Source organism: Anomalospiza imberbis, chromosome 20 (assembly GCF_031753505.1).
Source record: "Anomalospiza imberbis isolate Cuckoo-Finch-1a 21T00152 chromosome 20, ASM3175350v1, whole genome shotgun sequence".
Taxonomy (NCBI): domain Eukaryota; kingdom Metazoa; phylum Chordata; class Aves; order Passeriformes; family Viduidae; genus Anomalospiza; species Anomalospiza imberbis.
Genome location: NC_089700.1, coordinates 3,745,823 through 3,762,708, shown reverse-complemented (window position 1 = coordinate 3,762,708; position 16,886 = coordinate 3,745,823). Strand labels below are relative to the sequence as shown.

General features: G+C 43.4%; 1 protein-coding gene across 6 annotated transcripts in view; it reads left to right on the top strand.

Moving 5' to 3' along the window:
• The window catches only part of SPNS2 (SPNS lysolipid transporter 2, sphingosine-1-phosphate), a 133,197-nt gene that overhangs the window by 54,899 nt on the left and 61,412 nt on the right, over nucleotides 1-16,886 (top strand). For all 6 annotated transcript variants that reach the window (XR_011005398.1, XR_011005396.1, XR_011005397.1 and 3 more), the window contains exon 3: nucleotides 6,842-6,978. Coding sequence is in view for 1 of the 6 variants with exons in the window: in XM_068210197.1 (XP_068066298.1) it covers nucleotides 6,842-6,978 (137 nt within the window). In the remaining 5 variants the exon portion in view is untranslated. The remainder of the gene's footprint in view (nucleotides 1-6,841; nucleotides 6,979-16,886) is intronic.

Here is a 16,886-nt window from a genome sequence, read left to right as displayed (position 1 = left end):
TGCTAAGGAAAAAACTGGCACCTCATGGTGCATTGTGCTCCCTATGGAAAAGACAAGATTGTAGCTTGAATATTGATGAGTGGCATCTGCAGTGAGGGAAACACGAACTAGAGTGTCCTGTGAAATAGAAACATGCCCTGGTAAACACAGACTGTGTGAGTAGTTAGGGCCACACCTTCAAAACACTTCTTCTCCTCTCTTTCCAACTTTGGACCCATTCCCACCTTGTCACCCAGCCTAGAGCACTGACTGCCACATCCAGTTGATCCTTGAGCATCTACAGGGATGGAGACTTCTCCACCTCACCAAGAAGCCCCTTCCAATGCCTGACCACCCTTTCAGTGAAGAAACTCCTCCTAAAGTCTAGCCTGAGTCTTCTCTGGCACAGCTTGGGGCTGTTTCTTCATGTCCCGTCCCTGTTCCCTGGGAGCTGAGTCCGAACGCCTGCTCCTGTCAGGGAGTCGTGGAGAACCAGCAGGTCCCCCCTGGGCCGCCTTTTCTCCAGGCTGAGCCCTCCCCCAGCTCCCTCAGCTGCATCTTATCATCCTTGTGCTCCAGACCCTTCCCCAGCTCTGCTGCCCTTCTCTGGGATGCTGCAGCCCCTCAATGCTGTTCCTGCAGTGAGGGGCCCAGAAATGGATGCAGCACTCAAGGTGTGGCCTCACCCATGCTCACTGCGGGGGGACAGTGTCCCTGCTCCTGCTGGCCACACTTTTCCTGACAGGATGCCATTGGCCTCTTGGCCACCTGGGCTCATGTTCAGCCCTTGTTGACCAGCACACCCAGATCATTTCCCACTGGGCAGCTTTCTAGCCACTCTGTCCCCAGCTGTGGCACTGCCTTGGGTTGTGACTGAAGTGCAGGACTTTTCACTTTGCCTTACTGAACAAGCACAAGGACACAATGAGGCTTTTATAAAATTCTCCATTTTGTCCTGTGGTCTGTTCTGGGAGAACATTTCAGACCATATCCAACCCAAGCTTTCATATACCTAACTCCAATTGATTTGATGCATTCTCAAGCTTTTTTTTTTTTAATGCTCCTGTGTTCGACATTGTCAGTGTGTGACAGCTTTGCATGACATATGGAACTGATGGTGTTTCAAAGCTCCTCACACTTGTCAGAAACTTCTTGTCTGCCTGAGTCTGGAACCCAGTGATCTCGTGTTTTGCACCCGGCAAAGCGCAGTAACACGATCCATCTGTTGGCTGTTGAATTAGCAATGAAGTAAAACAAAGCCTGTGTGCAGAGTGATGTAACAGAGTACCTGTCTGTGACAGAAATGATTTTCAGGGTGATATTTTCTAAAATCAATTGTATGGTATTAATTCATCCTCTTTCAAAGGATTAATTTTTTAAATCACACTGCTGAGGTTCCTGGGGCCTTGGACTGTCCCACCATTGGGTATCAATTTTACCTTGCTCATATCATACAATCAAGGTTGAATCATACAATTAAGGTTGAAGACCTCTAAGATCATCAGGTCCAACCCATTGATCCAGCACTGCCAACTCCACCACTAATCTATGGCCCTCATTGCCACAACTACAAAGTTTTTGAACACTCCAGGGATGGTGATTCCACTGCTGCCCTGGGCAACTTGTTCCAGTGCTTGACCATCAATCACCACATTGTACCTGAACTGTGGCATGAAGCATAAAGGGATCTTTATTCTTTCTTAGCTTGAATGGTGCTGTAAAAAAAAAAAAATCACTTTAAATTGTGGCTGTAGACCTTCAGAAATCCCTCCAGCATAGAGATGGTCATGTAAAGAGGACACTGCTGAAGCTGGAAGACCTGTGTGGGTTCCAGATGTCTGTAGTTCATCAAGGGCAGGTCACTCTCCTGTGTCTTAATTTCCGTAGCCCTAAAGTAGAAATTAATGTTAAACTTTCTTTCTAAATTGTCCCATGCCTCACCGTGATTAAATGTGCTGTGTTTATGCTATTATTATAGCATAAAATCATAGAGAAAATAAAAATTAAAAGAGGGAAGCATTGCAAAAACACGTCTTTGGAGTAGAGGAGCTGGTTGGGATGTTGGAGAGGCTTTATTCACCATTGCAGGTAGATGGTAACTGGTGTCACAAGCAGCTTGAGAAGCACGTGCACTCTTGACTGAAAGTCCCTGGGGTAGAAGTGGATCGGCCAAATCCCAGGGTTGTACTTGTACACACCCATAAATATTCCATTCAGGGCAAGCTGCCTGTTGAGGTGTTCTCATTGTTTGGAAATTTGTTGTTGGGAAGATGTTATCAACCTCTCAGCACACAGTTCTCAGCAGTGTCTCAGTGCATGCCAGTCCCTTGAGGCAGAGGCTGTCTGGGTTTGCCTTCCACAGAGCCAAGCTCACTGTCAGCACTCAATTAGATGTGTACACACGATTTGTGCTGACTCAAAGCTCAAAGATACCCACTAGGGTTTTTTTGTTGAGCATCCTTGTGTAGAGAAAGCTGTTTTCACCTGACCCTGAACCTTTCTAGCATTATTACTGATAGGAAAAGATAAGCCCTGTGTGCTTAAAGTCAAAACCAAAAGAAAGGACCTTTTTCAGAGGTGCCTTTGATCTGCTCAACCTTCCAGGAACAGAGGAACGTCAGCCCCTGTGTGTGCCTCTGTCACTGCCTCTCTTCCTTCTTGATTCTACTCTGTGGATGACCTGCTGGCAGGAGAAGCCCCTCTCTGAGATTATCTCTGGGTTGATAAGTCCACTAAACAAAAGTCCACTAAAGAAAAGAGCAAGTGAGGTGGAGGCAAGTGTCTTTGGAATCACAGGGTGGAGAGCTGTCAGGTCAGAGGCTTTTCAGGGAATAGCTGTGAAGTCAACCTGGTAAAGTTTTGTTTGGAGAGAAAGAAGAGAAAAATAAAAGTAATGGCATCTAGTTCCAGGAGGCAGGAGTTTTTTGTGACTGTTAAATATAAAGTCTACAGTTCCTTCCTCTTCTCTCATCTCCTTTGCTTCCACTGTTGGATTTACTTTTCCCCTGGGTACACAGGCAGCTCTTGAGAGGGGAAAGTGTGTCTGAATAGCAGCTCCCTGGCCATAGTCCTGAAACAGGACTGAAGCTGCAGTACATGCAGCAGCAATAGAGGCGTGGGAGGATGATTTCCTTGTCTGGTGGGTGTTTGGGTGGGATGTGTAAGACTTTTTATGCTGCACATTGTTGTAATTCCAGCCATGCACAGAAAAAGCTGGGCAGTGCTGGCTGAGAAAGTGCTTGTGCACCTGTACAGGGTGGGACAGGCATCCAGAGGCAGAAATAGACACCAAGCCATCCTGTTTGGGCAATTACACTCTTCCTGCCTTCTCACCACAGGCGGCATTTCAGTGGCTAAGCCACAAAGGGAGGAATAAAGACAAATGGGTTCTCCTTTTGAAAATACCTGTACTTAAAAGAACCTCCCTCCTTGATGGCATTCACTATGTGTCTGTTTATTCATCCTTTGCTCACATGATAATTTACTCCTGCAGAAATGTATCTCAGCTCCACCCTGTGCTGGGACTGAACCACTTTTGCTGGCACTGCTGGAGATCATTTACCAGGAGAAATGAGCTGTACACATCCATAATGGGATTGCCAGAGCTATACCTGCCCACAGCTGCTCCCAATGCCATCACTGCCTTCACAGTAGCTCATCTTAAATCCCAGTGAGTTTCTAACCCTGCCCTGACTTGCACTCTACGTCTCTTCAAGAGCTGTAATATTCTGGGATGTCTCTAAGTGAAAATGGGAAGAGGAGCTGTTGATTGGGAAGAGCAAAGCGCAATGCCAACCTCTGTCCCACTGCTGCCCTAATAGAAAAGATTTGTGGCTGTGGTTGAGCTGAAGCAGCAGCTGCTGTGGTGTCACTTCAGTGTTATTAATTTGGGAGTGGGTGAGTGCAAGGAACAGAAAATGCTGTGGAAGAAGGGAGACAAGCCAGAGAGAAAGAGGCTGGCACAAGTGCCAGGCTCCTTTACTGGAATGCATGTTTCTGCTGCCCCTTTCTCCAACTGAACGTGCTGCAGTTTTGAGTCTTCTGGATGATGTCCCTCCTTTGTAGTGTTGTCACAGAACCTCATAGAACCTCCTGTTCTAGAGTAACTCAGGTTTCCATCCCACCTGGGAATGTGCCCTACTTTTGTTCACCTCTGTTCTGCCAGCCCAGGCTGGGGTTCAGGAGTCTCGGCTGTCACTGGCAGGAGTAATTGCAAAAATTGATTCATGGGAAAGGCCTGTAACAGGAAAATCCCTTTGACAGACCACACAGCCATCATACTCTGCATCTCTGCATTTATTTGAGTCAGTCAATGCTCTGATGCATATTTGGGTCATAAATACTCTGATATAAATTGCATTTATTCTTGTGACAGCTGTGTTCCATTACCTATTATTTATTTGGCTCTGTTGTCCTTTTCATTTTACACCTTGTGGAGCTGTCAAGTCAGCTGCTTACCACTGACAAAGCTCACAGCTCAGAGTCTTCCAAAAATAGATCCTCCAAAGGGATTTGAGCAGCAGAAGGATGTACATTGTTGGAAAGTCATTGGACAATCTTTTTTTTTTTGTTTGTTTGTTTTATTTGAAAGAGTAGCTTTGTCCATTTTGCCCAAATTCCAGAATTATACTTTTCATTTATTATCCAGAGGTCATTGAAGCTAATAATCCCACTGATTAATGTGAGTTTTGAATCACACATGTCTCAAAGTTGAATTGACCGTATTATTTGATATTTGAAATGGTGGGATGCTGACTTGGATATTTTGAATTTTCCCTTGGAAGCTTTTTCAGTTTTGTGTCTTTTTACATCATAAAAATGGCAGAATATGGGATTCTGAGATGAATGAATTGTAGTGTCCTTCCAAGAGAAAGATCATACTGCAGTGGTCACACTGGTCTGGACGAGTCACAGTCATTTTCTGCTTCTCATTCCCAATGAACAGCCACGTATCCGTCGTGCCAGGTTGTTGCACCAGCTTTGCAAGGTGCCAAGCCCTTGGTGTTAATTCAGGAAAGCACTTAATCATGGAATTGATGACTCTAAAGTGCCTAATATAAGCATGTGCTTAAGTGCCTTGTTGGAGTGGGGCCAGTGCAGATGTGCCCTTCCTGAGCAGAGATTTGTGAGCTACTGCTGGTCTAGTTTCTCTGTAAAACAGAGATGAAAACACTGCTTGTAGATTTATTCATGGGTTTTGTTTGCACAAGGATTTTGGGATAGGTGCAGGGACTGAGTTCTATCAGTAAAGTTTATGTGTGAGCTGAACAGCAAAACTGGTCATAGCAATACTACTTAAGTATGTGTGATATGTTGCATGTGCTGCATTTCAGGCCTTAACATTTCTCCATTATCTTGATTTATTTTACTCTAAATGTAAAAAGAGTAATCCTGTAATTTAGTTCAAATATCACAGTGCAAAATACATATACACATGGGTCACAAAACACAGATGCAAATGGATGTGTATTATTTATAAAGCTGCTTTGACATCTTAATATACTAAAAAAAGACATTTAGTCATAGTTCAGCATTCTGCACATTTTTGAACTATCATATCATCCATTAAAAATTCATTATTTGGGTCTTAACAATTTTAATTTTATATGCACATTCCACCCAAAAGGGGGTGTGTGCTCTGCTCTTTTTTTTTTTTTTTTAATCTATTCTATCCCCCCACCCCATTTTATACAATGAAAAGTAGACAGCTGGGGTTAGGCTATGCCAAAAACCCACAGTGCCCTCCAAGACCTACTTGAAAACAAATGAGTGTAAGGACTGTGTGACTAAAGAGAGACCTCTAGGTGTTCTGGTGTCCTACCCAAATCCTTCTGGATTTGCTGAATCCCAAACAGCCAGTTATAGTCAGAATTCACAGTACACACCAATAAAATCCGTGTAATTGCCCTATCCAGTTCTACAATGTGGACAGACAAAAGGCAGGAATAAATCAGCTTAAAACATGGCAATTTCTGCCAAAATCCAAATTATTAAGGAACATGATGTGAACACCCTATCTCAGGTGTTCTCAGGGGGTTCACAGGCCAGATTGTTTTGAGATGGACAGAGAAGTGAACTGTGAATAGACGTGATTTTGCTGAAGTTACTCTGTCAAGAGCCTCATTCCTACGTGACAGGAGATCACAGGTTAATGCTTTGGGGGTTTTGGAGGGAACAAAGGATCAACTTGAAGTCTTCCAGATGAGGACAGTCCTGGCCTGTTTGGACTTTGTAGGTTAAAACTCTTTGTTCTAGTGAAGCTGTTGCTCAGTGATGGATTGAAATACAAGTTTAGTGATGGTGAAAGGACCTAGTGAGGAGACAGGGCTGGTGTCAGTAGGATGATAGTGGTGTTTACTGGTGTTCCTCACTGTTTCATAATTTCTTTTAAATAGGAAGGAGGGAAGGATGGAAGGATGAAAGAACCTCAGCTTCTGTGGCCCATTTTTCTCAGGTCTCTGCTGCAAGAACCAACAAGGAGCCCTTGCCTTGTTTTCTGTTTGCTTGAAACTCCTTCCAAACTCCACTTCACCTTCTCAGTAACATTTAAGCAGAAGCTCTTAATTTATTCTGTCCTGGTTTTGCCCATCCCCAGATCTGAGCTCAGCTGACTGTGAGGGGCTGGTGCTTTCAAGTAATATGACTTCACTGGTCTGAAGTTTCTCTGGGAATGAAAAATCTGTTTGATTAAGGAAGCACTGACTTCAGAAAGCCTATCGGCCTGCACAACTCCGCCAGGCAGGGCTGCAGAATATCTAATTATTTGGAGCTGTTCTCTAGAGGATTTGGCTTGCAGAAAATTAGTCTTCCTGTTCTTGGTCTGATGTTTATTAAGTTTCTTTCCTTTTTCTCTCCTTTGCAGTTTTTATCTGTAGTTTCATGGTCGCGGCACCGATCTTTGGTTACCTTGGTGACCGGTTCAACAGAAAGATCATTCTCAGCTGTGGGATCTTCTTTTGGTCAGCTGTCACTTTTTCAAGCTCCTTCATCACTGAACAGGTAAGATCTTTTCAAAGACGCTTTGCAGGGTGTCCTGAAAAGATGGACAATATATTCCTAAATAAGTCCCCATCACAGTGTGCTCAAGGGGAACATATCCCTCTTGTGTGTATTTAACATTTAGCATGTTGTATTATCTGACCTTTTGTGGGAGAAGTGTGCTCTGTGTAACTGTGTTTGCTTAACTGTGTAAGCTGTCACCCTTTGATCGTGCATATTCATAAAAAGTAACAGATGAAGTATATCTAAGCAAGAGTTTCTGTTGACATAAGGGCTTTGTTTTGAGGGAGATCCTAAAGAAGCTTTAAAAGGCTTTACAAAAGACTTGGGCAAATGAATCCATGGCTACACAGTGTTCTTTTGTCTTCTGATGTGTAACTGAAGCCATTGGATTTTGTTGGGAAGTCTGCTTGTGGTGCGTGGAATAACAAAATGCATCCAGCAGTGGTTTTACAGATGCACTTTGGTTTCTGTCCACAAAGGCAGAGAAGGTGGATGATAGCACAGAGATCACCGTTTCAGCTCCTTTAACACTCGTCTCTGGATTTGTCTGGGGAAACTGGTGATGGACTTGTCAGGCTCACCTAATTTTGTCAAGCTCTGCATCCCTCTCCTGCTCCCAGGACATCTGCAGTGCCCCATTCTGAGCGATCCTCACTGCATTAATTTTCTTGTCTCTCAGAGGCATTTGGAGGAAACAATGATCTGGCAGTTTCTGGGGGGAAATATCCTCTTGTTTAAATCATATTATGGCGGAGATTTAATTGCTGCAGGTGGCAACATTCCTGCAGAGACAAATCACAGCTCCTGGCATCATCAGACTGATTTCCCCAAGGGAGGCAGGGACATTCCTCATCCTTTCTGTCCAGCTGCGTTCCAGAGATTGCAGCATTGTGGTCACGCCTAAAGAATGACAACCAGGGACTAAACCTCTCCACCCTTCTCCATCCTGCCCACCCACATGCTCTTTCAGCTTTTACAAAAAGAGAGTTTCCACTTAAAGCAGGCAGTGGCACTCATGTCAGTGTGGCTCTCACCAGGATTGGTTGTTGCTGCATTTCTGAAGCAAAATGCATATGGCCAAATGTGGAAGCCTTTAACTCAGGAAATTGTTCTGGGTTACCCTTGGCCAGGAAGCACCTTTTCCAGGGAAAGAATGTCTCTCATCTAAAATAAGGAAGGATTTTTTTGTTTCCTCTTTAATTTTTTTCTTTAAATGTTTCTCATAACATTCTGCAAAAGCAGCTTTGATCAGAGCCCAAAGAGAGAAGCATTTTAGAGAGAACCAATGACCTTCTTATAAACACTTCTTGTGTTACAGACATATATTTATGCTTAGGTTCTCATTGATCTCCCTGCAGCCAACTGGGTCCCACAGCTAGAAGCAGGGGAACACTGGAACCGGACTGATGTTTTCAGAGTTGAATTTCGTTCAGGGATTAATATGTATTAATATATATGGTTATTTGTATACAGGGGCTCAGAGTGGCAGTAGCATATGTTTGGAATCCAAACCCCAATGTTTTGGAAGTCATAAGAGAGACAAGATCAAAATAGCCAGACCTGTATTAAGACATCCTGGATATGCATCAGTATTAACTCTGGACCCCAAAGACCATCTTGACAAAAACCACCCTAATACTTCGAAAAATCCCCTGTCCTGATTTTCCTGCCATCCTCAACTCCAGCAGAAGAGTTAGCTATTAATCCAGAGCTCCTGTTACTGACTCCAGGAGGTCATGGAAAATGTTGCAGCTGCTGTAAGGATGTTCTCTACCCAGTGGCTGCAGCAGCTGAGCAAGGTCCTAAGAATAATCCAGCTTCCCATGTTATCCCTCCAGTTGCATCGCTCTGGGGAATGGGTTTTCTCCCCCCGAGAGACCCCTGTAGCTGTAACCATGTTAGTTTAACCCTTCTTTCCTTTCTGGACCCAATTGGCTGGGAGCCAATTGTCCTTTCCTGAGCAGGAGGGTAGAAAAGGCCATGCTCTTCCATTGTTCACTCTCTTTCCCTCCTCCTCCCATGGAATAAACGTCTTGGACCACATTGGGGGTTAGAGCCTCTTTTGGAATCTTTTGCCTTAACCCTGAAATATTTCCCCCAAAACTCTCTCAGATCTGGGCTAGCCTAATAACTCCAGGGAGCTGCAGGGGAAAGCATTTCACCCTCCCACTTTGGTGTCCATGTTGGAGGCCTGATCCCTAACTGGGAAGACATGCCACATTGAACAAGGTGAATTCCTGACATGCTAAAAGGGTCAGAGAAGAGCTTTTTTTTTTTTTTTTTTTTCCATGTAGGCATGTTTCCTGATCTTTGTTGTCTAGGATTCATTTGAGGAGTAAAATGTTGCTTTTTCTCTCAACATTTTTTTTTCCTTTTAAGACAGTATATGTCTTTGTTGGGAAGGAGGACAGGGAGCTGAAATATCAAAAACCTTTTGCTGGCAGAAATAAAAGCAGTAGTAAAACTACTGTGAGTAGAGAAGTTCTCACATCCAAATTGACATGAGAACACAGTGCTGGAAGGAGCAAGCTGACACAGGCTGAGCCCATTAGAGAACTCCTTTATGTGGCAGCACCAAAAATCCTGAATTAGGTGAGAAAGAGTAGCCTTTCAGGAGGAATAGCAGAATCCTTGTCTTCAGGGATTGCCTTTCTTCAAATTTTCATGGGGCCTAGTGCCTCATGCATCCTGTCACTGTGTAATTAAATAGAATGCACAGCCACACAGCTCAAATCTGGAGTGCAAATGGAAAGAGACAGCTTAACAAAGGCCAAAAGCAGCTACCGAGCTGGTGAACTCTGAAGGCACCCAGTTTGTAAAGCTCTTTGGTAGTGTGTCAGATCCTGGCTAAAATTTGAACATCTAAAGGAAGCCATAAAAAATGCTGTTGTTTGAGTCAATGAATAGATTATTGTGCAAACAAATTTACAGAAAGAGACATGTTCATTCTTATTTGTCCTACTGTCTTGCCACAACTTCATCTGCTGAGCATGATGCCCTGTGGTCTGGGATATCCCTGGGGTCAGCTGTGTCTCTCCAGTTCCTGTGTCCCCCAGCCCTTCTCTGAGGGGTGAGGAGCAGAAAAGACCTTGACTCTGTATAAGCACTTGCTCAGCAGTAATGAAAACATCCCTGTGTTATCAGCTCTCTTCTCAGCACAAATCTAAAACATGGTCCCATACCAGCTGCTGGGAAGAAAATTAACTCTGTCCCAGCAAAAACCAGCACAAAAGGATTGGAGTGCAGTAAACAGCTCATTTAAGATACTGCCTAAATGCTATTTTATTCTGCTTGGGTTAAAAAATCAGCAGATAAATCAGGAATTGGATACATGTACCATGAAGACAGCTGCTAGGCAGTTGCTCTGCCTTTTTAAAATATCATTAGTTATTTATTATCAAGTATCTCTGGGTTCCTAAAATGGACTAATGACTGTCAAATAAATGAAGAATTAATGTCTTATCTGCTGGTAGATAACAAATAGGTAGATAATAGGCTCTCACAATGAAAAAGAAAATCAGGCCAAAATCTTGGGGTAGTTCCATTGCATATAGGGGGTGATAGCAATGCATGAATTACACTTATAGCAAAATAGAAACAGGACAACTCATGCTTAAAAGTTTGGTTATTCTTCATGAGATCTTAAATTAATTTTGAAACAAATCATAGTAAGAAACCAAATAAATACTATATCACAGAGTGATTCCATAAATATACTTGTTTCCATGGATAAAAATAGCCAATGGTAAATTTAACTAAAGAAAATCATCAGAAGTAGTAAGACTGAGATAATATTGATAATCTCACTTTTTTATGTTGTTTCATAATTTATGTTAGTACAGAATTTCTCTGTAGAAAGATAAGACATGAGGCCTCCTCTGCTTTGATACTGGCACAATTCTGCTCTATAACACTGTTTAGCACTTGCTAAAATAAAAGTTCCATTAAGAAATCATTAACAAATTTGCTCAATAATATAAAACTATGTAAAGCTGGTACGTATTTAGACATATCTCTAGACTAACTCAATTTATAGAAGCTTCAATAAATAATGTATGTATCTTAATTTTTGTTTTCTAAGTACAAACATCTACTTAGAGATTTTCTCCCTTTAAACCTGACTTCAAATCAGGTCTGGACCTACCGGCACAACTTTTGGCACTTTCACCTGCAAAGCCCTTTCTTGTGTTGTTTTTGGCTTTTGCCAGACATTTAGGGTAAAAAACTTGCTGGTTGTTGGTTCATGAACTGTAATCAATCAACAAAAAAATCAGTAGGCTTTTGTGTGGTATGGAGTCATATCCCAAAGTAACGAACCAAGGGCACACTCTTCACAGAGTTTCTTTACCTGGATGTGTTTCCAACCACACAAAAAGATGAATATATGTTTGTCTTCCTCTGTATCAATATAAACTCTGATGTAATAAGTAAGCAGTTTATTTCCCTCAGTAGCATTTTCATGAGCACAGTGCCTGATTGCATGTGGTGATCACCCTGAGGTGGTTTATATTCCAAGATGTCATTGCAAAGGGTCTGTAATCCCAATTGAACCATTTCTCTCTTTCTGAACAGCTTCATATGAAGCAACCTGGTTATCAGGAGTGATCATCAAGAGAGGTATCAGGAGAGTTTGTTTCTGGCTGCTTGGATATCCATGTCTGTTAGTCATGATAAATGTTCTCAGCTGGTTTGTCTGAGGAGATTGTCCTAGGTGAACCCTGGGGTTTGGTGCTGGACGTCCTGCCCCTCTCAGCACAGCCCTCTGGGACATCAGCACCCCTCTCCCTCGTGGGCAGACACCTCTATCTTAAAGCAAGAAGGAGCTTGGAGGTGAAAATTTGCAGACTGTTCTCTAGTCTTCTAAAATACTGCTATGTCCATGTAAATATATTGAATAAAGCATATTTCTGTGTAAAAGGCATGCTGGTTTACAAATGGACAAGGGTTTCTGCTCCACCAGGCTGGGAGTACCTGATGAGCAGCCAGAGCAGGCTGTGGTAATGTGGGTTGGCTGGGAGACACCAGAGCTGCACATGCTAGAAAGCTGGGACATGGAAAAGCAAATCATTGACAAAGTAAACCAGGAATGTGCTTTTGAATTCTCCAGTTCTTGCTAAATACTTCTGTTCAGATTTTGATATATCTACCATGATAAAACCTTTTTGCTCCCACTGAAATTTACCTGTGGATAGGTATTTCTCTTAGTGTTGTTTTCTTTTCCTTTTATTTTGATTTATCTCTGGAAGAGGAAGCAAATTGTCCATGGTGGAGTTCCAGTTAGTCTGCAGTGCTTGCTCCTGTCTTTCAGACTTGCCAGATGTATTTTTATTTCCAAAGCTTGTCTTTCAAGGAGTTTCTAAAAGAGAAGCAACAAATTGTGTGCAGTATGGAACAAATGGTTAGCTTGGTTATTTTTAAAAAGCATAAACATTATCCAACCACCCCCTACACATGATGATTCACTATAGGAGAAAAAAAAAAAGCCTTCAGACTTAAGTGCTCCGGCAGAAGTTGTAATATGAAAGATACAGCTCCTGTGCCTGTGGTTCCACTGTGCAAGATAAATACACAGCTTGAAAAACATAAACAAAACTGAAATCCCCAAGCCAACATTTTATATGTAAGGAGACTGAGTGTTGTCTTTGAATTCACCATGAATTACTGGAATGTTTATATCCTACTGTTCCGGCCTATTATTTTTGAGCAGAACTCTCTTGTAGAAAAAAGGCAAAAGGGATTCTCCCAGCAACTTTGGGAAGTCAGCTGCGTGTGCATTCAGTCCCTTCCCTCGCAGGCAATTCCTAGCAGGCCCAGTGGCTGTCACAGAAGTGCTGCTGGACTAACTAAAGAGGTTCATGGCCAAAGCTCTGGGCTGGCCCTGCTGTGTTTTGCCAGTTTTGATGTGGCACAGGAGCCCTGCAGACGAGCACGTGCTGTTGACATTTGGATTTCTGCGCATTTGGCCTTTGCTCGCCTGCTCAGGAGAAATGCTACCTGCTGTGGACTCTGTTACCAGAAGGAGGTCAGGTGGGTGCTGGTGCTCTCTGTGTGGCTGGTGTCAGCTCCCAAATCCCTCTGAGCTGCAGTTCTGCCCCTTTGTGCTGTCCCAGTGTCCCCTGCACCACAAGATACCCTCAGCCTCCTGCGTGGCCTCTGCTCTCTGAAGTGAGACGTGGCAATCTGTGCGTCTCCTCTTCTGCCAGCTATCAGAGCTCCCTCCTCCCCACAGTGCAGCTGCTGTGCCAGGGGCACTGGGGTCCGTGGCTGCCAGGCGCAGGAGGTGCTGTGCTGGGCTCAGAAATCCCAGTGAGAGAGGGAAAGGGTAAGGGCTCTCTTTACACTGCAGAGTGGAATTCTGTGTGGACTGATTCTGCCCCACTGTCCCTCTCTTGTATGCCTGAAAGGAGGTAATTTACAGAGAGATAGTTCTCACAGCCCCTTTTAGAATTACAGGATTGTTAAGGCTGGAAAAGACCTCTGAGATCATGGTGTCCAGCCTTTAACCCAGCATCACCACTGTGTGGAAATTGAAAAGCACCCTTTCTTTGACCCCTCGCCAGCAAGAAGGCACCTGCTGTTCCTTCCAAGTGCTGTTCCCAGCGCTCTTGTAAGTTTTACTATCTCACATCTTTTCATATGGATTATATGAGGTGTACTGTAGGAAAAAAACACTATTGCTTATTCCTTTAATAACGGAGCACTGACTGAGCTGCTCTTAAGGTATTCTGGGTATCTGTCAAGTCTGCTATCATCTTCAGCACAGCTGATTCCAAATACTGTATGAGAAACTGTTTTTCTGTAAGAACATCTTCTCTTGCACAGACAAGTGCAGTGATTTGAACTCTTGAATCCTGGGGCCTCGCTGTTCCCTCAGATTTTGCTAACCAAGGACAGAAGCACTGGGAAAAGATTTATATAAATGAAATAGTTGTAGAGTGCAGAATTACCGTCACGTGTTTGTCTCCTGGTCATTTTATGTTCTTACCTTGTCCCTTTGTATCTGCCACTCTTTCAAGGGAAACTATAAATGAAAACCAGATTAAGGTGTTCTCAGAGCATCAGACCCAAAAAAGCCAATCTATGAGAGCAGGCAGCTTTTCAAAGGAGTTATCAGAATTTGAAGTGCATTTTCTGCTCAGTGTTGGGGTTTTTCCATGCAGTATCTGTGTCCGTGTATCTGTGAAGCATTTGGGAAGAGATATTGAAAACACAGCTGGTGATGGCTGCCAGGAGAGAGACACAGCACAGTTCCAAAGCTTACTCAGAAAGCTTATTCCTGTGATGAGAAAAATGAACTTCAAGTAGCTATCATAAGGAATATCTCTACCACACATTGCATTTCCCATCTGCAGAGTGTCTGGAACAGGAATGGTTTTGCTCTCCCTTCTGGGACCTGAGAACAATCAATATGCACCCCCCACGTCCCACCCTCCCCAGGTGGGGTCAGTCTGGCACCATGTCCTGTTCAAATTTCTCAAATCACTCCAGCTGTGTGCAGCTGTGTGTCCATAAATGTGCCTCCTGCACCCTACCTCTTCCTTTTAGGTCATTAACTGCTCTGAAATCACACAGTATCTGAGTCAAACACTGTGGATACTGAAAGAAGAGATATTTCCATTGCTTAGCATCAGAACTCGCTCACTGTGTGCTGCTGCAGAGGCTGTGATTCCAGTTCAGTGGAATGAGGACAGTTACTTGCACTGAAATGTCAGACCTGCCCCTCGGAGCTCAGGCATTTTCTAGAGCAGGGGGACAGAGGTTTGTGCTGGGAGAGCGCCCAGAAACCGGCTCAGAGCTCAGTGCTGATCGGCACAGGGTCTCCGTGAGGGCCCCCTGCACTTGCCTGTCCTGTTTCACAGCACTGTGTGTTACCTGGGTTACTGGAAGATGTTGAACCCGTTATCACAGGGTCTGTGATTGTGGTTCTGATTCAGCTCCTTCTTTAGAAGTCTGTGGGAACCTTTTGTGTGTCTGTGGCAATTGAGTCAATCATCACTGATGCTGTTTCACTGGATCATGGAAATGCTTAGAGACAGCAGCATGGTGCATGAAAGATTTTTGCAGGCCAAAGACCTTTACAGGTTTGTCCCATTTTTTTGCAGAAAGCTGAATTTATAGTCTTTAGGTTGAAGAGTAGGAAAGTTAATCTGCTGTGTCAGCTAATGGATGGTGTGGAAGCAATGCCTGCCTGTAGCATTCCACCTGTCCTGCTTTTGTTGTGCCTGAGCAGGAAATCTCACCTGGACCAGTTATTTGCTGAGGAGGCAGAGGGAAGAAGGCATGTTTGTTTTATTTCCAGGCTGTGTGTGTCTTGGAAACATTCCTTCTTCTTATGTTGTCTGTTAAAATGTATATTCTGCTTGTCATGCTGCAGCAGAGGCCTAACCCCAGGGCATGCTGATGGAACACAAATAACATCTTATTTCTTAACTCTGTGTAAGTGGAAATCTCTATAATGCTTTAGCATTATGTTTTATAAATAATTATGACAGTGTCTTAAGCTCAACCTTGTTCAAAACATTGAAGAAATGGAAGAAAAGGAGAATGCTCCTTAAATAGACTGGGGTTTAACCAGTTGGTGTGAAAAAAAATTTTTAAAAAGTAGTAGTCCTGCATGTAAGTTTCCAAGCAAATGTTAAAATACAAAGGAATTGTAAAATTTCCTATCAGCCTGCCAGGATCCTTGCAGCAGTGCTGTGGCCTGAGGAACATAAGTCATTCCTGGTGTGGGGTCCATGGGTGCATGCTGGGCTTCCATAGGGGGATGCCTGGCTTGGTCAGATGAGTTCAGAAGGCAAAGCAAGTCACTGCTGCAGTGCCTGGGTGGTCCTGTTATTTTGGGAATTAGCTTCCCATCTAGCTGTGTATTGAGGGTACAGAGAGGGTGGCAAGTTGGTGGTGTAGAATGTGTGCCTTCATGATCCACTGGGATGGTCAGATACGGGTTTGGAGAAATGCTACCATTTTTGAAGGCTGTAAACTGATGTGTGTTTAGTATGGATATATGTGAGACAGCTTATGGATGGTGGTCTTGGAGCTTATGCCTTGGGAGCAAGCACAGTGCTTTAGCAGAGTTTGGTTAATGATGCCTCACAAAGAAAACAATCCATTCATCCCAGGTTTAAGCTCATTAGGAGGCCTGGAAACAAATCTAGACTTTCTATTAGCAGGGTGGTTCTTGAAAGTTGTGAGTATTGTCCTGAAAAACAGGATGCAGGAGAGAGAGAATGTGTTATTCAGGCTCTGGCTTCTGTTCAGATGCAAAAGTATGGATTTGAGCCTTTCTTTGGTTGAGCTCCTGGTTGCCTGCTGATCCAAATGCATCAGTCACTCCTTGGGAAGTGTAAGTGCTTCCTCAATGGCCACACAGTCTTGGCCTCCTGGGTTGTGCATAAAGGCTGGGAAAAGGACCATTATGTTCTAACTCATGTGCAAATAGTGGGAAGAAGGGAAATGTTTTACAGTACCAGGTGCTAAATTAGTCTTTTGAAGTGTTGACATTTCTTTTAAATGTATAAAGTTCCCAGGCTACACAAAACACTGCATTTGCAATTCAGATAAGTTGAATTAGAGTACTGATCTCAACCCTTCTTAATAGATTTTGAGCTGGAAATCCCTGGGAGTGGTGCTGATCATCAAATCTGAAAACATGAGTGATGAAGCCTCATGAGAAGATAGGCACAAAACATCCAAATGTGCTTAGTGTGGTTTAATAGGCTGTCATTTTGTCAGATAGGCTGGATTTAAAGAATGAAATTAGGCTACAGCACGACAAAACCTTGTCAATTAATAACACTTCAAAAAAAGAACATGACAACTGTTCAAGGAAGATCATGAATAAGAAGTAACTCCAAAGTAGAAGGAATTGGTAGATGCACCACTTTCTCTCTGGAAATCTGATGCTA